This window comes from Strix aluco, chromosome 2 (assembly GCF_031877795.1).
Source record: "Strix aluco isolate bStrAlu1 chromosome 2, bStrAlu1.hap1, whole genome shotgun sequence".
Classification (NCBI taxonomy): Eukaryota; Metazoa; Chordata; class Aves; order Strigiformes; family Strigidae; genus Strix; species Strix aluco.
In genome coordinates this window covers 55,950,914-55,972,807 of record NC_133932.1, presented here as the reverse complement: position 1 = coordinate 55,972,807, position 21,894 = coordinate 55,950,914, and the positions used below count along the sequence as shown (strand labels likewise).

The window sequence follows — 21,894 nt, the reverse complement described above, 5'->3', positions numbered from 1 at the left end:
GTGGAGTCCCCATCCCTGGAGGTGTTTAAGAGTAGGGTCGACATAGAGCTGAGGGATATGGTGTAGTTGGAAACTGCCAATGCTAGGTTAAAGGTTGGACTAGATGATCTTCAAGGTCCTTTCCAACCTAGACGATTCTGTGATTCTGTGATGGGGGAGAAAGGGCACTGACTCAGATGTAAGATGTGTAGGTTTGAGACTCTGGTCTCACAATCAAGGTAAAAGTACCAACTCTCTATTTACTGCTCCCTGCTGTTGCAGATGTTTCATTTGTATGAAGAAGCATTCCTTAGAGCAGCAGCTCAAACTCTGGTCTGTTGTGTATATACTGAGTGCCAAAGCTACTAAGTTAGCTACTCTCTATAAACCCAACAAAAATTTGATCACTTACTCAATTAGGAGAGTGAGCAGCTTAAAAATAAATTTTGCAGAAAGCACCATGTAAAAATGTGAAAAAACCTGCCGGATTGGGCAACCAGCTTGGAAATGCAGACTCATATAATTAGCCAGCAGCACATAAGGACTTGACTTTTGATCCATTCTGGTTTTTAGTGTTTACTGGCAAAGGAGACAATTTGCTATTTTGGAGAAGTGTGTAATTTCTCTTACCAGAAAGTCCATCTTGCAGCTGATGCAAGTTTCTTAACAAAATTTTCATCAAAACTGGTATGTTCCTAAGAAATCTTTCTGTGGTGGCAAATCAGTGTTTTCTAATCAAAAGCAGCATGTCACAGAAAAACTCCCAGCCAGATCAAATAAGAGTTTCAGTGATCAGAAATCCTGATATCCAGGATGTTGACCCATACAGTTAGCTTACTTGGCTTCATGTCTTCCCATCCAAGTATAGTTTTGAAGGCTTCTCTGAAGTTTCAGCTGGCGAAAATTGTGGTTTCTATTCCACAAACCATAACAATCTATTAAGAACCAGTGAGGTCTACACTCTAGACCCTAATGAGGCCTTCAATGCTAATAAAGTGAACAGCATACAATACAGCAACTTTGGATAGTCTCCTTAGCACTTTGGGGTTTTTTCTTAAGTACAGCTAAAGTGCTGGTTTTGAGCTGCTAAAACCTTGTGACCAAGATCTACTGAAGTGCATGTACTACCTCTGTTTAAATGATAGGAATAGCGTGAGACAGCTCAAAGAATAATATGATTTTAAAGTGATATTTAAATGGGTAGCGGTCTTTAACTCAACGTCCCCAGCTAGCCAGACTGGGTGACTCTGTTTTGCTAACTGAAATTAATTACTTTGGATCTGTAGAGAGAGTGGTGGAAGCAAGAAAATTAGGAAAATGGAGAACTTGATACATAATGGGAATGGCAAAACTCCTTCCATCTGAATGTTCATCAAAACCCTGCACTGACTCCAGAAGACTCGAGATAAGACAATGTTCTCAGCATCAGTTCTGTGGCTGAAACTCCATTCTCTAGCTAGTTGGAGCTCACTGACCTTCAAGGAGTGACATAAGGCCTTCCCAATTACTTAGGCTTTTCTGTGGGTAGGATTTTGGGTTTTTTAAAAAAATACCCAAGAGGTTCTTCAGTCCTTTAGTTGACTTGAGTACAAAATACGACACAGTGTTGCTTAAAAAACCTTTTGTATACCTAGAGAGCATGAGAAACATTTTAAAAGTTTTTTAAAAAGCACAGTAGGGTGCTGGAAAGGCTTGAAAAAAAACCACATTTCTAATAAACTATAATAAAAAAGAAACTTCATCTATTCAGCTCTCTCCTTAGGCTGTGCCAAGACAAACGAACATCATGTCAGGTTGAACTGCTGAAGAACAAATGCAAACATTAAGAAATACCTCTAAATTTATTGAGTATGGCTGGGAAGTAAACAAGGAAGATGTTTTCCAAAATTTTGAACTAAAGAAAAATTAAACATCTACTGATGGATCTGCATATACCACAGAGTTACCAGGAAGACCTTTTCTCAGAAACTCCAGCATACAGAGCAGCTCTGCTAAGGCCCTATGGAACCTGTCAAGTATTTACATTCCACACAGAAACACCAGAAAATGGGATGATTCTCAGTTGCTCAACAAATCACGTAACAACTGATTATTACTTCTGAGCAGGTCTCTTAGTTCACCTGTAGTGTTTACTGGAACCAAGGCAAAATGGAGCTGGTTTACTGATAAAATCTTCTAGGAGAAATCCTTTCTGGGAAGCATCTCTCTCAGGAATGCCTGTGTGTATTGTCTAAGTAGGTAGGCTTATGCTGACCCCTGTACCACTGGCAGGAGTCAAATGAAAGGCTCCACTTCTGCTGCTGTCAAAATTAGCAGTGAATTTGTAAGGGAACAGTACTCGGCTGCCAGCATGCAGAGCATCCTGAGAATTTCTTATTCCAAGCAGCACTGACATTTTACTGCTCCTCCAGCCCGAGTAGTGTTTGTTAGCAGCTAAAGCAAATGTTTGGAGACATGTAGACAGCATGACTGAGAATCACGATGGCCATTAAAAATAAGGAAGCTGGGTAGAGAAAAGCAAAGACATCGAATGATGGAAGCTGAAAATATTGCTTAAATATCTGAGCAGAGTGCTGCTCTCCTGCTTTGTCTGTTTACATCTGGCAACTTTTGCTATATCCTGATCTGGTGAGTCACTCAGAGATGTAAAAACAATTGAAAAAACACTTGTTTTAGAATTTTTGCCCCTTTTAATGAGATAAGGACATATGTATCTCTCAAAAAGGACAAAATAAAGATATGAATCTCATTTAAAGTGAATTCAATTCTACTTTAGTGTCTTTGTTGGCTTTCAGAAGTATGACAATTTGCTGAAACTCTCACTTAACAGACAGGTTGATCGACTGATCCATTGGCACATACTCCACTCAAGAGCTAACAATATGGCCCCCTCCACTGTTACTTGTTCTGGTATGTGGGGTCTCCCAAGGTGGGACATGGGAAACTCAAAATGTTTGGGATTAATTACATACTCTTCAAACTGCAACTGTGCTTACAAAAGTGATGCTGAAGGGACACAAATGCTGTTTGCATTAAGGCAGCTGCAACTCGTCTGTATAAAGTGTTCTGGAAATCGGCTTCCCTGCTTCCCCTCCGATGTCCTGCAGACTGGTCTCACTGTCTCCTTCTCACAATGGTGCAGCTGGACTAGTTACCAAAAAAACCCAAAACAAACCCACAAAACCCCAAAAAGAAACAGAAGCAAGGCATTCTTTTCGGGCATGAGAGCTAGGGACCTGCCCGGGTGGGTAAGTAAGTGCTCCCTGCCTTTTGTTTGTGCACACCCATGTCCACAGTGCAATGTGTTTGTATGGAAGATACTCTCTTCATAAATAAATGGTAGAAATGTTTGTTAAAAAACACCATGGAACAGACTAGGATAATACTTCCAGCTTGCTGTGACACACACGCTGAGGGAGGTTAACTTTGACTTTGGGTGATATGGAGACCACTGTTCAGGAAAGGTGGTGGGGCTTGGCCCTGAGGTGAGCATGGTGGGCTCATCCTTACGGAGACCAGCAGCATGAGGCCTTACATTCTTCTTTCCAGAGCCAGCTCATCATCTGCAAGCTGGGCGATGCTGTCCCTCCTAACTCCTGAGGCTGGGGGAGATGCTAGTGCTGCTGCTTCCTACAGGAAAACAGACACCTTCCACCAACCATGCCAGGCTAAGGGCCCATGTGGCATTCCTGGTTGCTCATCCCCTGAGCCATCATGGATTATGAGTCTGCTCAGCAAGTATCTGTGTGGCAGATCATCTTTAATAACTCAGAAGGGCAGAGCACACCAGAAACAACCATGGACAGAAACCCTAAGAAGTAGGGTGCCATATGCTGCTATCTGGGCTATTTTTGCCTAACGGTTGCTGTTGGCAACAAATAAGAGCCAACATGGCTTTCTTTTCACTCTGCTGACACAACCTCATTGGGAACCCAACTCCTTTCAGTTTCCTGGCCTTCTCTACCCTTACTGACCAACCCGACACTACTGTCAATACAGACATCCTCAAGAAAGGAGAGAAATATAGATTCTGCTATTTTGAGTAGTGCTGGGCTATTTTCCCCTCAGAGGGTGCTCTTATAATATTTAATACATGAAGAGAGCATGTAAGACATCTCTATAAATGAGAATAAGGCAGTGGAAGGCAGAAGAAAGAGGATAAAAGCAGAGTGGTACATGTTTGAAACGCCTGAAGTTAAAAGAAGAAAGAAAAAAAAAGGAATTAAAATTAAGAGAATCAGCATAGTGATTTTTAAAAATGCTTGGGTATAGTTAACCAGAAGATATGAGCAATGCTGAAAAACAGGAAGTAGATAAATATATACAAAGATGAATAAGCACAAAGTGCTGACCTAAACAGCAAAGTACACTTAGAAAATCCATCGGAATAAAAACAGAAAGTATACCCCCAAAGTTACTGAGTGGAGTATAAATGCTATCATGCAAAGTAGACACAAAAAAATCCCTGAACAGAGATGTAAAAATTGTTTGAAAGATCTTTGGCAACAGAGAATTTAGAGGAATAAAGAGCAACTCCAGGTTAAGCATTTGTATGCATCACTGAAGGAAGCTATCATTTCTCAAGGCACTGTATCAAAGAGGCCTTGGAGGAGTTTGGAGGTGCAATTGCAAAGATCCACCGGGTTTGGGTGACACAGCAAAACTTGTTCTTTGGTGAATTATCAAATCAATTTATTATTGCTAAAATCTGCTACTGCAATGAAAAATGTGAGAATAAAAAGATAAAATGTATTTAAGCTCTCAAAAGAGCTTTTAAATAGAAACTTTAAAAGGAGGCTACCAAAGCCACGCTACCCATATGGGGGGAAAGATAAGAACTCTCAGTGCATTAAAAATTTGTGAAAGCCAGAACAGTTTTTTTTAAAAAAAGCAGTAAGTGGTTAGCCATTTCCGACGCAGAAAAGCACCCCACAGGCTGCTATGAAGATCAGTATCTGGTAAATGCACTGAAAAGCAGGGAAGGTTTTGCACAGAACTATGTTGCTTTGCACTTTTAACTGCATGGAGAACTAAATGAAAAAAAAACAAGGAAGCTAAGCAACATAATGACTGATTAATTACACTGCAGCCAAATGTAATGCATTGACAGGAGCAGTACAAGATAAGATTTTTCCCCAAAGGTGGCTATAAAATCATTAAACCTCTCCCTTAAAGACTCCTTCTGCACGTGGGCTCAGTCCTACATCAAGTAATTCTCATAATAAATGAAAGATTAGGTACTTGCAATGCAACATGGGAGAACACTGGATTTACCCAAACAAACGTGTCAGGGGACTTTCAGTTTTAGAAAAACTAATGCAAATATTTCCCACAGCCATTTTTAAATCAAGAAAATAATAATCCCATATATGAAGTCACCAAAGAAACAAAAATTAAAAGGAAAGTATTTTCTTCCTGACAAATATCTAAAGTAACTTTGGAAAGAGGACGTTCATTTTTTCAATGGAATTTCAAAGTTCCATCCTTCTGCCAAATTAGATTACAAACAATAACGTCAGAGTAATGAAATCACTTCTCTTGTTACAAATTTGTACATTTGTGTGCGGGTTTGTGAAACTGGGATGTTAATACTGAGTTTTACTACCACTTTTCCAGAACTACTTTTCCAGAAGGGAACACAAAATTAGATGCACAATTACCTACATGCAGGAAACTGCGATTTCAGAAACACTTTTCAGGTCTCAACGTCTAGACTTAGCTCAAATGGCTGCAAATTAAGGATCAAGTCCAGTGGATTAGGACCCAGCCCATAAAACTGATAACTGTCCAAACAAAAGAGTACAAGTTTATCTGTAAATCCATGTCACATGGAGTCTATTAAAATCTAACTGATCAGTAGCACTGAATCATTTCTATATTTTAAACAATGGCTATTTTCCTAAGGTTAAAAAAAGAAAAGCAAACCAACTGACTTGCTTGGGCAGGGTGGGGTTCACATGCTTTGCAAATTGAAAGAGGAGAGTGCAAATACAGGTAAACAACTGGATCATCTTATCCAGACTGCACTCTGTACTGGATCGTGAAAATGGGCAGAAAGAACAATGAAGAAAATATGCAGTCCTTTAACTCCTCCTTTTCTCCCAGGAAATTAGCTGTCAGTTGAAGAGATCTGGGTTATACCAATGACAAATAGAAAAGATAAGACATATTTTTCAACTTGAAAATAAATACCTAGGCAGTACCTCAGCTCAGCAAATTCTCTTGCTCCAGAAAGTATACATACAAGACTGAAGAAATCTCATATGCAAAACTAAGACCCAATCAGATCAGTAAATATGTACTCATTTTACCTTTGTCTCTGTTCCTCTCCTTTCCTAAAGAGTCCAGTTTCTTTCTTAATGATTTCTTCCTCTTTTGTCCATCTGTAAGAGGAAAAAAGAAGAAAAAAAAATAAAAGGAAGTGAAGAGAGAGAATGTTGAACAAACTGCTGCTGCACAAGCTGTAGGAACACAGACCTAGATGGCCATGGCACTTGGGAGTCAGGAAGACTGTGGGGCACATTTCACAAAGGCTAGGGACTGTCACAGTCCTTCAGCCCAAAGAAGCGCTGCTTTGTTCACCCAAATGCCGAAGTTGTACTGGGGAACCAAAATGTATCCCACTGCATACTGCTGGCCACATCTACATATCTGTGGTCACACAGCCCATGTGGCAGAATGAAAAGCTAATTTTGAAGACTTAACAATGGAGATTTGTTGCTGGATATTTTCCATAGTAAGGTACCTAAAAGGTACTGGTTAGCCCTCATCCATGGTCACAAGACTGTGATTCAGGTGTGGAGCTGAAGGTAGTATTTGGAGAGGGAGGATTTCTAACCTCCAGGATAAATTCTGCGTAACAGTTGGGTGATAGCTGACCACCTTCACATGACCCATCTGAGAGGAACTCACACTGGGAGCTTGCATATTGGTACAGCATGTCCAAATTGGTTCAGATGGATTAGAGTCTCATAGAAATTATTGTTCTGACACCCTATTATATTATCATCAAAGTTTTCACTAAGGTATTAAGGACCAAAGATTTCAAGCCACAGTGCAGGCAAGTTCATTCTTGAAACAATTACGTCAAAAGGTTGGCTATCATTAGTTCCTTCAGCAGCATCTTTTATAATGAAAAGTCAACAAAAATGCATTTTATTTATTAGGTCTCAACAAATACCTGGGATTAAGACATGGGCCTGCTTTAACTTGTACCTTTTGAATTTTTTAAGTTCCAAAGCAATATAAAGGGTCTAACATAGGGACTAATACTAACACTAACATAGACACCACTCTACCTAAAGGTTAAGGAACACGTACCCTTGCCTTACTGGTTTTGTAATATGCCAAAACCTCAAAAATTAACACATTGTATCTGTATTTCACTTTCATGTTAAGGAGGTAACCAAACAATCTGTCTCAACACGTTTTCTAGTTCTGTAAGCCAGTGTCTTAAGTGGTCTTTCACAGTAGGGAGCATACCACAGAGGAATGAGGCAGATCTTTGTCAATGAACTCTCATCTCTGCAATTAGGGGTCGTGAGAGAACACAAGCCGTTTCCCCACAGTCTTCCCTCAACTCCTATTGAAAATCATGCCCAGAACATAACTCAATAGACAGCTGGAAAAATTATGACTTTTTCATAGCCAGTTAATATCCTTTTACTTTAAAATTAACATTTCCTTTTACCTTATGTAACTGTGGTTTGATCGACTCCACTTGCACTCTGCATTTATTTAGAGCGTATTTGCTCCAAGCACTCCGTTCACTATGATACTCAGTTCCTGTCTCTTGAGGTATACTGTCATTTACTGGTTATGGTAATTCCCCTTTTCCACACCTGCTCCGGTGAGAATACATGTCTCTGAAATAAGGTTGACTAGAATGGGTAAGGTGTTCTGGATGAGAGTTCACCAATGTAATGGTGGTAATTCACTGCCTGATACGGTCTATGATTAGATTTTCCTTTTTCATAGCCACATGACAAGTTCATAACTCAGAGTCATATTTTGATTGATTAATATGCCTGGTCTTTTCACACCTTCTGACATTTCCAGTTGATAAAACTGAGTTTATTACAGAAATTCTTCTTTCACCTCTTGGCAATATGAATAGTTAAGTCGGTAGCCTGTTTACATACACCTGACAGTACTGCTTGTTTTTATAGGGTTCCCTACTACCATTGTGTTCTAGCTTTAAATATAAAATTTTCAAATGATTTTTTATGTTATAAATTCAAATTACTGCTTCACAGTAGCCTTTTGATAAATGACTCACATTTCTTTGGAACCTTAGAGCCTTATTCTCCAAAGACCCATTTATTGATATTCCGACATTCCACTGAAGTCTACTGAGACATAAAAATGAGAACAAAAGTCGAAATCGGATGTAAAATACAGTGTTTTGATATTATATCTACACAACGGCAACTTCTGGAGTGTTTTAGCACTGCACAATCAAATACAACAGAAATACAGGAAAAATGAATGCTGTTCAATATTGAACACAGAAACAAATGCCACTCATATCCACATGGAAAACAGGTTAACAACTTCCAGAGCCAGACTATAAATGATTTCTCATGAATCTTGTTTTTAATGGGTGATTCTTTCAACTCCAACAGTGAAGTAATTCCTCAGTAAATGACAGGCTGAGATAACATTTGTGCATCCGTCTCTGCAAACCTTGAATTTTGGATACAAGTGATGCTGAGGCCCAGAGGAATATAAGAAGCAGGAAGCAGTTCTGTAGATGGACAAGCCAGAAAATACAGAAAAGAGTCCACTCTGAGCACTCCTGAGCAAAGAAAGAGATAGCAGTGACAGAGCGGAGACACTTACCTTGGGCAGTGAGTGCAGTTCCACGGAAGGCAGTGGAGCTACAACCATTTACATTTACAGTTTACTGAGTGGCAAGAGAGAGTTGCACGTAAAAGTAAGACTGAGAGGAATTTCAGTGAAAAGCTAAAGCTTAGGGGATCTGCCAAAAGGTCTAAAGTCAGTTCCAGTTCTCCTTCTCCCCAGCAAAAGACGTGCTTAATTACAATCTATATTCTGTAAAAATAAATATGTTTTGAAATGATTGCTGATTCAGGTTACATCAGGCATGAACACTGCTGAAATATTCATAATGCGCTTAAAGAATTATGCAACTCTAGCAGTTTTACACCTTAAATTAACCCAATTCATAATAATAATGTTTAGTACTTATTATCTGCAGTGTGTTTTGAGAATATAATTAATATCCAAAGCATTTTTGGGAAACAGGCAAAGCATTATTACCCATGCATTATACCTACCATACATTTTTAAATTAATTAGCAAATATTTATGCAAAATAGCATTGTATCAGCCCAAAGTGCTATTAAATATGGACCGCTATTTTAATTTGTAGTTTGGAAATGTTTAAACCACAAAGTGATAAATGTTGTTGGGCTTTTATCCAGTGTTTTGTGTACATAATTATCACTTAATGTCTTCTTTCCATAGATGAACAATATACTGCTCCTCCAACAGATTCCACTGAAGAGTATCAGCAAGATGAGAGAAGTACTCAAAAGACAACTACTGTCAAAGTGAAGGGAAGCTGGATTTTTTTCTTTCATAACCTGTTCTGCTTTTTCTGAAGAACACCCGCCCAGGCAGCTGTGCAGATCAGTTTTTTTCAGAAATGAACTTGGTTTGTTCAATGCTTACATCACTCTCTGGGCGTCTATATATTAAGACTAGCATGATGAATATTTAAAAGACCAAGAGTCTAGAATCAAGCTCCTGAGTGCATATTAAATTGCTATGCGACCTGTTTTTCCAAAGTGGTGAGCACTTCCATGTTCAGTTAATGCCAAAAAGACTTCTCTATTTGAAAAATTAGGTCATCTTTTTACAACTCTGTCAGTGAACCACAGCCTAAAGAATACAAGAGTATTTATACTCATATACTGACTTTGGACAAGAACTGAGGAGTTTGACATCTAAGATTATTATTTTTGAAATTTTGGGTTAAGGTTGAAATGACACCTGCGGTGTCATCACTAACACCATTTAATTATCGGTTACACTCTCCAATCCCAGATTCTATATAGCACATTTCAGGGCCTAAATTTCACTCTAAGTGAGACCATGGTTCTATAAACTAGGTAATAAGAAGCCATTTTCACACTGAGGATATATAAATTTCAGCTCTAGAAGTTTAAAAAAAAAGGAGAGAACTTTGTATTTTTTTAATGACAGATCACTCTGTTGCTTTGCACAAGACCACCTACCAACACCACATATGACTAAAAGAGAGAGCAAGCAGGCTGAATCCTGTTACTATTATTTCCTTCCAGTACTGCTTTACTAATTTTAAAGATATGGAAATCAACAAGTCTATTGGGTAGGTAGAGGTGTTGTTCAGCATAAGCAAAAGCATCACAAATTTAGTTATAGGGAATTTGTTCAAGATAACAGAGTTAGTGGCACACCTGGAGCTAACATTCAGGAACTCTTGGCCACCAGTTTCATATTATGTCACTTAATAGTCACTATGCTGTGAAGCCCTAATACAGTATGGTTTTCATAATTAATATAATATACAGTAAAAAGCACAATAGCACCTGAACTTCCTAAGTCATTTTTATGACACTATTACGGTATTAGGCTTCAGATCATGGAAATACCAATGTAAATAAGCTTGAAGTGAACCTGTAACAAAAATACGATTCTTCAGCATCTTCCTTCCTTAAACATGGGCTTATAGATTATCTATAAGAATGGATGTTGCTTTTATGTTACTTACATTCAAAGACACTTCTTTGTTAATCGAAAACATAATTCATAAATTCATACAGAGCCTTTAAACTAATATAACTAGGCAGGTTTTTGACAAAAGAGGTGATCTGTTGCTTATGGGGTTGAGTAAAGAAAACTCCCCTCCCCATCTACTGGCAATTTCCTTTGCTTATGAGAATTGTGTTTCTTGTCCATTTGGGGAAGAAAATTTGTCATGTTCTACAATTAAGGGTTATTTTCACACAGTATAAAGAGAGAAGTTATGTGAGAGATGAATATCATACCCATAGCTCATTTATCAAAACAGAAACAGATGAAAAAGTCAATATTGTGAGATTTCTAAAATACTTCTTCATAGTAGTTGTATTCATGGCCATTTTCCCTTAACAGGTATTAGTAATTGGATCTAATTGCATTTAAAGAAAAAAATAAAAATAGACTGTACTTTCTAAAAGTGTAATCCATTCGGTCTTGAAAATGACTGCCAATGGCACCACAAAGCACCAAGTTTGACCTCTCTTGAGGACTTGTAGGTTCACTTCACTCATTGAGAGCGACACATTTCCCAAGTGCCAGCCTCCTGCACTCAACCTCCAAGCTACAGCCTCTCTTGCCTGTGCAATACTGCAAGTAATAGAGACTCTGCAATCAGAACACACTGCTAAATTCTGTTGATGGAGCACAATAAAGACGAGACTGTGCTTCATTCACTGACAGTTGCACTGTGTTTGTGGTTGAAGTTGCTTCTTTGGGTCACTATACAAAGCAAATTTGCTTCTGAATGCACGCTTGGAGCTGCTCTACTGAAGAAGAGTGTGCTGGTTTTACTTAGCCATTTCTGTGACTATAAATGTCCATCTTGAAATATTTATTTAGATTAACTTGTTGAAATACCCTGTCCCCACTCAGCAATTTCCAAAGCACTGCCAGCTGCAGCACAGATGGAAGGTAAACAATTTCAACCAGAGAACCAGGAGCTAGAGATTTTGGCATATAAAGCAATATAAAAACAGAAGGGCTGAGCCTACAGTTATTTTCCATCACTCTCTTTCTCCCTTTCACCTGTCCTCAGCAGTACACACACAAGGGGATCTCCATCAGTGATGCAGATTATTATATTCCTCCAGAAGCCTTGGACTATCTCCCTGTTTCTCACACTACTTCTCCATATGGCCTATGTTGCTCTCTATTTCACTTTGACTTAAATCAGCACTCCTTTGTGCTTGTCAGCCTACAGATGGAAGAAAAGCCTTATTTGTTCAAGCGCACCCCTCAGCTGCAGCCATGACCTTCCAGGTGGCAGCCGGCTCACACGTGCCTACGACTGCCCGCCACAGGCACCACAAACACACCCGGAGGCAGCTCCCCTCTTACATGCTGTTTTCTCTGATGCAGCAAACTAGCTTCTGCATTTCTCTCTCCAGGAAGTTCCCTCAATGAATTTACGGCAGAAGAAACTGCGTGAAAAGGGCAGAGCTGAAGAAGTCAGAGCCCATTCTTCAGTAGGGCTGCAGCTCCCCATGGGCTGCGCGCAGGTGGGACCAGAGCCAGAGCGTTGCAGTCTTCTGGGCAGGAGCGCTGCCTGACCCAAACCCTTCCCAGGGCAATAGTGAGAAACCGGGTGAGGCATGGGCAAACTGACTGCTCAGGAAACGATGTTCTCAGTAGTACAGAGTGTATACAATACCACCACTTGAGAAAACCCACAACCATCAGACAAAAGTGTGCTTTTCATTCTATTCTCCCTCATCCCATCAGACTCTTTGGTAATCTGCGGTTAGCCTATCTTCTTCAGATATGTGCTTCAACCCCTCTGGGCTAAGGCATTAACGATTGTTAAAATGAAACATGGAGGAGTTACAAAGTCCAAATGTGCAGGTTTAAGTGATGAAGCTGCTGGAAGGTTAAATTCTGCATTATACACTATCTCTTTACTGTGGAACAGTAAGAATTTGGTCATATTGGTATATGAATTAAATTATTGCTCTAGAAAGTATTCATAAATTGCCGTGGAACCTGCCTAGAAGGCAAAACTGCTGGAAACCTCCCCTGCTTCAAAAGCAAGCTGCATCTCTACAGGGACCTAAGTTTTATTAATCAAATAACACTTCACAACAACCTTTTGTGATTCTGATACAAATTTTTTAAGAAAATCAAACAATCCTCCATAATTTGTTTCCCAGGTATTAATAGATTTTTGATGCTCCACATCTATTATGATGGCAAAGGTGACATACCAATTTATACCAGCTGAGCATATCATCAATAGACTGTCCTGTCTTTTAGGAAAACACATCTAAAAAGTGTAGTTCAAAACTAGAATCAAATCTGTTAGAGTGAAAAATGTACCATTTCTATTGAACCCTATTCTCAAGGTCTATTTCTATCAGACTCATGTCTCAACTTGCTGAACAAAAAATGTTACATGTTGGAAAACAGCAGGATGATACAGATATAGACTACAACTATAACGAGATAGGTAGAAACCCTTTCTCACAAAAAAAATAAAAAATAAAAAAATCTTACTTTGGGCAATGTTCTAATTCAGACAGCAAATACTACTCAATTCTGGTGGACAGAGGAGTCATAAGAAAACACATTTCAGCTCCACTTGCCTACACCTTCCTTAGTGTATGTAAGGTATTAAATAGTCTCCAAGCATATATGTTGGAAGAGAGAACTACTTTGATATTTTCAAACGTGTTCTTCCATGATTCTCTGTAGTGAGGGACTTGTGTTAACTGGTGAGCAAACACAGGTGCAATGTACTCTAAGGGTGAGAGTCAAACCTTAGTAGATAGGGGATAGGGGACTGGGGCTCTGGAGCAAGATCAGGGATGCAGAAGCCACAAGTGGAGGGAGGGCATTGTCAGCGAGCACAGCCCACCCCGGCTAGAAGAGGAGCCAGGAAGGAGTCGTTTTCCAGTTGCCCCAGGCCACCGCACTCCTGCTGTGCAGGATGCTGCAGGTCTAACAGACGAACCAAAAGCAACCCTTCAGAGAATACAAAGAGGATGCCTGCCTTCAGTTTGTGTATGCCGTGTATAAATATCCTTAAAAGATCAGAATTTTTAATTATGTCAGAATTTTTCAAACCACCACACAAAAAACCAAGAATAAAGTTCCCTATCTTCCCTTTTCATTTGATTTTTTAAAAAAATGTATTCTGTAGTCTTTTTGCATTTGGACTCTTGACTAGAGATAACAGTGTTTGGAAAGATGAAAAAAAAAAATCTTTTCAGCTATTTTGGCATTACTAGAATGAAAAAATATATAGCTTTTTAACCTACCAATACATTTTAAATGCTGTATTACATGAACTCTAGGGAAGAAGATATTCAGTGAGTCCTACAGAGGAAATGAAAAATCAGCATACTAAACTACAATTGTTTTGGAGCTTATTGGTATTTGCTAAACCTTTAGCTGGACCTAAGGAAACCAACTCATTTTGATAGGAACATAAACAGTTGCTCAAACCTTTTTTTTTATACTAGGATAAGGGAAGCTGCTGCTGCTGCCATATATAGAAGAGACGACGGAAATAACTTACTCAAGCGTGCAAAGCTACCTGGCAGCCTTTAGAAGATTAGAAAGTAAGGGCCAAATGCCCTTGTGTGCCCTTCTGTGGCTGGCACTGGAGAGTAGCAAAAAGTGGGTGAACCCCTGGAAAGGGAGAAGATAAAGATGCAGGATGCCAAGTCTGACTTCCCAGTGCATAGACTGAGTCAGATTCTCAAATAATAAAAATCTCTGCTTGCTTCAGTGCCTACATTAGCACAGGATTTCCTGTGTCATAAGAACTCCCAAATCATAGTACTCGATTAAACAAACAAACAAACAAAAAACACACAAAAAAACCCCAACAAACAAAAACAAACCCAGAAAGAGCGGGCCAAAGGGTAATTTGCTACACATTTTTCTCCAGGAAGGTCTTTTGATGAAGCACATGCCTCGTGTCAATACTGGAAGAAAAAAATGGCTCCAGGTATACTGATATTAGAGGGAACCATTCCTTCTACACTTCAGGGCAATATTTGCTACACTGAGACTCATGACAGGATTCACAAACCAGTAATGTGAAGTAGCAGGTGCAAACCAAAATACAGACGCTGTATTTTTTCACATTGCAGCAGTATCTGTAGTGTTGCAGGAGTTTCCCTAAACTCAAAAGCTAGGTAAATTCCTAACTTAAACAGATTATGCTATATCAGGGACTTTGCAACTGCCCTACTCTCTACATGGAAGGCACTCAGAAATTACAATGATCGGCAGAGGTTTAAAAGCTCTGAGAAAGACTGAATAACATCCCCTGCTTGGAGTGCTTTCATAACTGACAGTAAAATATGTCAGAAACTGTCTACAGTACTACCTCAAAACAACTACAGTAAAAGAAAATATTTTAGCTGTATTGAAAAAAAAAATAATCAAAACAGCAAATCCCAAACAAACAACAAACTGGAGCCTTGATGCTGCAGTTTGAGATCGGAAAAATGCACGTAACAGCTCTAAAACTGCCTTCAGTTCACCGAGGGCAAGGGAAAATTGACTGTCTCCTGGCATTGGCTACCTAAATAAAAAGTCATTTTATATATGGAAGGGGGAGAGTAGCTTGTTGTCATTCCTAGTCAAAGGGACTCTTGATTTGATAAGAAGAATTACTTGTAATCCCCACAGTACCAGCTGGGCTAGGGGCAGGCCAGACATTAAATTGCCAGCATTTAGCTGGTATTGAACTTTTTGTGTATTGATAAACTGGCTTGCATGCCTGTAACTGGTAGGTGAAGCAGCAACCAAGTTTCTTTACATCTCCCTTACAGTTTTCCCCCAGGTTGCTCTCAGCATGATCATGGGTTAAGGTCTTCAAAGGACAAGGAAATTCACTCAGCTCTCTGGAATTCAGGGGACCTGCTCACGGTCACAGAGGTAGTTCATGGCATCCAGGTCCCCACTGTCTTCTGACCATCGCTTTGTTGTTATGAACCATTCATAAAAGTCTTTCCTCGGACTCTCACTTTAAAGAAGGACCTGTGCAAGAAACTAAAACAGCCTTCATAGCTTGCTCCCTCCAGGAGTAACTAAATTAGTCTACAGTATTCCTGCTCAGAGCCTTAATGAATAAATGAGAGAGGAGTCTTTAGTGCAAGGAATCGAAATCACGGTGAAGAAGGCCTCTCGTTGGACAGGCTGGTGGCCCCAATAATTGAGATGCTATCCCTTTGAAAAATGAACAATGCATCTTCTTTCTAATAATGTTTCATTGTAGTAATTATCTCTCCTCTGTATCATCAATCATCTAGCTTACACACTTTTTTATTAATAAACAGGAACAGGTGTTGAAAATGTAAACCACACAGATAAAAGGCATGATGAGCTCTGCAGAGAACACTTGGGTCACTTCCTGCACAGAAATAGAGTCACATAGACATCCGTCTAATCTATTCTTAAAAACCTTCAGCAGGAGATTAGAACTCCATTAAACCTTGAGGTAGACTTTTCAGTGTAAAAGCCTAATACAAAGATATATATAGTACCGCAGCTCTGATAAAATAAATCTATCTCTAGTCACTTTATCTTTCCTAATCAGTATTTAAAGACATATCTTATACTCCTGGCACCAAGCACAACTCCTTGACTGAAACCATGCCTTTGAAGAAACTTTAGAAACTAACTCTTCTACCTAAGGCAAGAAGAAATCCTCACCAGAATTACTTCCCTAACGCACTTTTGAAAGGAGCAATACACGTAAGACAACAGAAATAAATCTGATTTTCAACTGAAATATTTAAAAGTTGTATACCAGAAGAATACACGCAAAAGCAAAGCTCTGCCAAAGGCGAGCAGCATTTGGAAATTAGTGGGCTGCAATGTCAGTACTCTTAATAAAGGCTCAAAAGCTTCTCACATGGGATATATTTATTGGTATTTATTCTTTGGCTTTGATTGTAATAAAGCACGAAATCTTAAAGTCACTGTAGATCACTACACACTTACGTGGATTATTTGCAAAGCACAGGACAGCCTAGTTAAGTGTTCAAAAACAAAGGGCCAGTACTACATCAAGTACTAAAGACAGATCTGGCAGAACATCATCAAGAATACCTCTGTTACACTTATGTTCTCACAAAGATTTAGAAAACAAACAAAAATAATCACATACACCTAATTTTGCAAAACACACTGTTTCAGAGACCCTGTATGTGCATTTTGCTTCCTAACACTGGTTGGCTCAGGCCATGTGTCTGAACTTTTCAATACGGTCAATAGTCATTAATTTTAAAATGGAAGCTGAGATTTCCATGTGGCACATTACAGACAAAATACTGAATGTATTTACACATACTTACAGTCAATAACTATTTCAAGTGTACTATTAAGGAAATTACTTTCAATAGGATTTTTTTTATGTCTCAGAAGTACTTTCTAAGCTTAATGGGACTTCGCATCAAATGTATGCATGCAGCAGTCTCCAGATCTGGATTTGTAAAAGCGGTACCCCTAAACCCACAACAGTCAGCATCTAAATAAGCAACTGCCCTAATATTGCTCAAGATTCCATCTCCAGTAACTGTGTCTCATGGTATCTGCATATAGAAATGTGGATGGTAATATTTCCCTGTTTAACTTTGGCGTTTCAGCAAGATGTCTTCCCTTCATTGTGATACCCGCTGAAAGACTCCTGCCTTTCAGCACTCCTGCCCAATGAGCTCCGCAGCAAAGCATTCCTTCAATGTCCATCCCTGCCCCCCTTCCCTTCCTCCACCTTCACACAGCACACCTACACAACAGGTAGATTCTCAGAAGTTACACAAATCTTTCTTTTAAAGGTGTTGCATAGTACACTAATTTTTCCATGTTCACATTAATGGCACCATTGACTTCACCAAGAAGCCTAGCAGTTTTTACTTCCTTTCTGTATTCGTATAGCACTGAAGAAAACACATGCTGCTTCTCAATCAAAGCTCCTAGCTATTTACCAAAATACAAACTATTTATTAAAAAGACAAACTTCTTTTGTTTGTAGTGAGTGAAATCATTTGCTTTTAAAACTATTAGCTTGTCTCTAACTGATGGAATAGATATGATGAATGAAGTTTTCCTGATGTAAGCAGACATGTAAAACCTGCTATGCAATACAAGAAAATCTTGGAAATCAATTTGCTGAGCATTACACAGAATCTTTTATTAAAAAACTGCCTTACAGCAAAATTTTAAAAAGGAACAGATCACTAAAAACTTTACATTTTGAAGATAATAGATTATTTTCCCTGTTCTACCCTTAGAAAAATTACATTTTTGCAAGCTTCATGTATTTCTATTTTGTTCTTGTCTCAATGGTGGCAAAAAATCAAATCCAGGAAAAAAAAAAATCACAACAAGAAATTTCTGCAATTTCCTTATTGGGAGAAAAAAAATTTAAAAAAAAAATATTTTTGACTTGCTTATTTCCCTGCTTGGAAAAGCTCCTGTCACCTTCACTTTGACAAACTCCTGTGTAGCAGAGTGCATGGCTGTGTGTTCTTACAACCTCTTCCCTGCAGCAGCTGGGACTTCTTCTAGCTTAAAACATTAAGTCAATTTTATTTTCTTTTTTTTTCAGACTGAGAGATACTGTTTTTATTTTCCCAAAAGGAAAAAAAATCCTCAGAAAAATCCGTGTTTCCATGGAAAATTTGAATGGGGGACGGGGAGAGAAGCCTCCATCTAAAAATCGGCAAGATATACAATTTCCATCTCTGACCAAGTTTGATACACCAAGCCTGGTACAGTATGTCCAAGATTTACTAATGTAGTGTAAAGGAGCAGAATATAGCTCACAGTCTTGCTTGTCTTTAATATCATCTTCATGAACACTGCTATATTGAAAGAAAATCCATGGACTCACAGGATCATGTTAGAGACAGTATTTATATGAGAAGAAATGGCAGAGGTTGGAATTAAGGGGCGTGGTAATAAGCATCTTCACTTAAAAGATATACTGATGCCAACTCAAAAGCATCCAGCTGTAGTTCCATAGCTCCACAAAGTATAGGCTACAGTTGACTTAGATGCTTTTCTCTGTTACAACAGCCTATAAAGTATATAACATGGTCAGCAGTTAAAAACAATGAGCAGTTTGGAGCTGTCACAAAAATGCAAGTCCAGATAAAAATCATAGTCACTCTCAGTGTTAAGGAAAATGGATAATGAAATACAGTGACGAGTAATGTAAGCAAAAGACAGATCCAAAAATCTACTCCCTGCCAAAATAAACAAGAGAACGCGCAACTCTGAATTCCCATTTTTATTCAGAGCTTAACTGGAACATATTGGGGGCAAAGTGCACCAATGAACAATAAAAATTCAGAAAGCTCAACTATGTATGTTTTCTTCCATTTCAGAGATGGGGCTGTCTCAGGGCTCAGACTGTAATCACACACTTAGCCAGCCCTGCTCCTTCAAATTCACCTTACTAAAGCAAGTCGTACAGGAGACTAATGCTCACTTCATGTGAGCAGATGCACAGCATCACACAGCCGGTGGAACTGGCTACAAAACTTGCATGCAAAAAATGTACAACAGCACATGTTCAAGCAGCATAAGCAATATTTTCCCTTAAATGACTGGGACTGCATTTAAGTTTCTAAACCCTTAGATCATATTCATTACAACTAATTAAATGAACCGAGAACTAGATTTGGCAGTAAAATTAAAGATTACCTTCTCTCTCCCCAGATGTCCCAGTAAGTCTAAAAAAATCAATTCCCTCAGAAATGGAACACTTGCTGTAATTACTGAAACTACTGTGTGTGACCTAGTTGCTGCTAATGGTAAGAAATTGTATGGATATATGTTTTTGTCATAGGTGGCATCAATACAGTAAACAGTTTTCTTTGTAAAGGCAGCTAATGTCTTTTATTACGTTAGGTACACTTGCCAAAATAGCTGGGTAACATGTTTATTGTCACTTCTGGAAAGTGGAGACAAATTCTATGGCTCACCCTTGGATTTATACTCTAAAATATTTGAAAAACATTAAAATAAACCCAAAGATACAAAGTAAACGCATGCAACACTTGTACCAAAATGTAAATATACTTTGGTATGTGGTACATGTTAAAACCAAGACCCTACATCAACATAATGTTAAGGTTGTGACCCAAGCCAACAAAAGCAAGATAATTCATCAGAGATGGACATTCTGGCCTTAGACTAGCCTACTGCAGGTACTACAGTCTGTTGCATCTGATCTATGAACAGTCCTCAGCCAACACATAACCTCAATATTCAATCTTAGAATCATAGAATGGTTTGGGTTGGAAGGGACCTTAAAGATCATCTAGTACACCCCCATGTCATGGGCAGGGACACCTTCCATTGGACCAAGTTTCTCAAAGCCCTGTCCAACCTGGCCTTGAACCCTTCCAGGGAAGGGGCACCCACAACTTCTCTGGGCAACCTGTTCCAGTGTCTCACCACCCTCACAGTAAATAATTTCTTCCTTCTATCTAATCTAAATCTACCCTCTTTCAGTATAAAGCCATTACCCCTTGTCCTATCACTATACTCCCTCATAAAGAGTCCCTCCCCATCTTTCCTGTAGGCTCCCTTTATGTGCTGGGAGGCTGCTATAAGGTCTCCCCAAAACCTTCTCTTCTCCAGGCTGAACAACCCCAACTCTCTCAGTCTGCCCTCACTGAGGAGGTGCTCCAGCCCCCTGATCATCTTTGTGGCCCTCATCTGAACTTGCTTCAACAGGTCAATGTCTTTCTTATGTTGAGGGCCCCAGAGCTGGACACAGAACTCCAGGTGGGGTCTCATCTGAGCAGAGTAGAGGGGCAGAATTACCTCCCTCGACCTGTTGGCCACACTTTTCTTGATGCAGCCCAGGGCTGCAAGTGCACATTGCTGGCTCATAGTCAGTTTTAAATCCACTAATACTCCCAAGTCCTTATCCGCAGGGCTGCTCTCAGTCTGCTCATGGCCCAGTCTGTATTTGTACTTGTCATTGCCCTGACCCATGCGCAGGACCTTGCCCTTGTTGAACTTCATGAGGTTTGCACAGGCCCACCTCTGAAGCCTGTGAAGGTCCCTCTGGATGGCATCTGGACTGCACCACACAGCTTGGTGTCATCAGCAAACTTGCTGAGGGTGCACTCAATCCCACTGTCTATGTCACCAACAAAGATGTTAAACAGCGCTGGTCCCCATACTGACCCCTGAGAAATGGCACTCGTCACTGCTCTCCACTCAGACATCAAGCCATTGACCACAACTCTTTGAGTGTGACCATCCAGCCAATTCCTTATCCACTGAGTGATACATCCATCAAATCCATGTCTCCCCAATTTAGAGACAAGGATGTCATGTGGGACAGTGTCAATTGCTTTGCACAAGTCCAGGTAGATGACATCAGTTGCTCTTCCCTTATCCACTAAGCACTGTAAGCCTGTCGTAGAAGGCTACCAAATTTGTCAGGTACAATTTTCCCTTAGTGAAGCTGTATTGGCTGTCACCAATCACCTCCTTGTTTTCCATGTGCCCTAGCATAGTTTCCAGGGAGATCCACTCTATGATCTTGCCAGGCACAGCATTGAGACTGACTGGTCTGTAGTTCCCAGTGTCTTCTTTTTTTCACTTTTTAGAAATGTGGATTATGTTTCCCTTTTTCCAGTCAGCAGGAACTTCACTGGACTGCCACGACTTCTCAGATATGATGGATAATGGCTTAGCCACTTCATCTGCCAGTTCCCTCAGGACTTACAGATGCATCTCATCAGGTCCCATGGACTTGTGCACCTTTGGGTTCTTTAGATGGTCTTGAACCTGATCTTCTCCTATGGTGGGTGGTTCTTCCTTCTCCCAGTTCCTGTCTTTGCCTTCTGCAATGTGGGTGGTGTGGCTGGAGCACTTGCTGGTGAAGACTGAAGCAAAAAAGTCACTGACTGCCTCAGCCTTCTCCATATCCTGGGTAATCAGGTCTCCTGTTTCCTCCCAGAGAGGACCCACATTTTCCCTAGTCTTCCTTTTATCACTGACGTACCTATAGAAGCTTTCCGTGTTGTCCTTGACGTCCCTGGCCAGATTTAATTCTGTCAGGGCTTTGGCCTTCCTAACCTCATCCCTGGCTGCTCAGAGATGAAGGTGTATCTTAGATATATCAATCTT

At 39.7% G+C, this 21,894-nt stretch overlaps 1 protein-coding gene across 5 annotated transcripts in view; it reads right to left on the bottom strand.

Annotated features, from left to right (window-relative positions):
* ARHGAP6 (Rho GTPase activating protein 6) overlaps positions 1-21,894 on the bottom strand; it is a 331,846-nt gene that overhangs the window by 36,807 nt on the left and 273,145 nt on the right. For all 5 annotated transcript variants that reach the window (XM_074814833.1, XM_074814838.1, XM_074814836.1 and 2 more), the window contains one exon: positions 6,291-6,362. In XM_074814833.1, the coding sequence (XP_074670934.1) occupies positions 6,291-6,362 (72 nt within the window). The remainder of the gene's footprint in view (positions 1-6,290; positions 6,363-21,894) is intronic.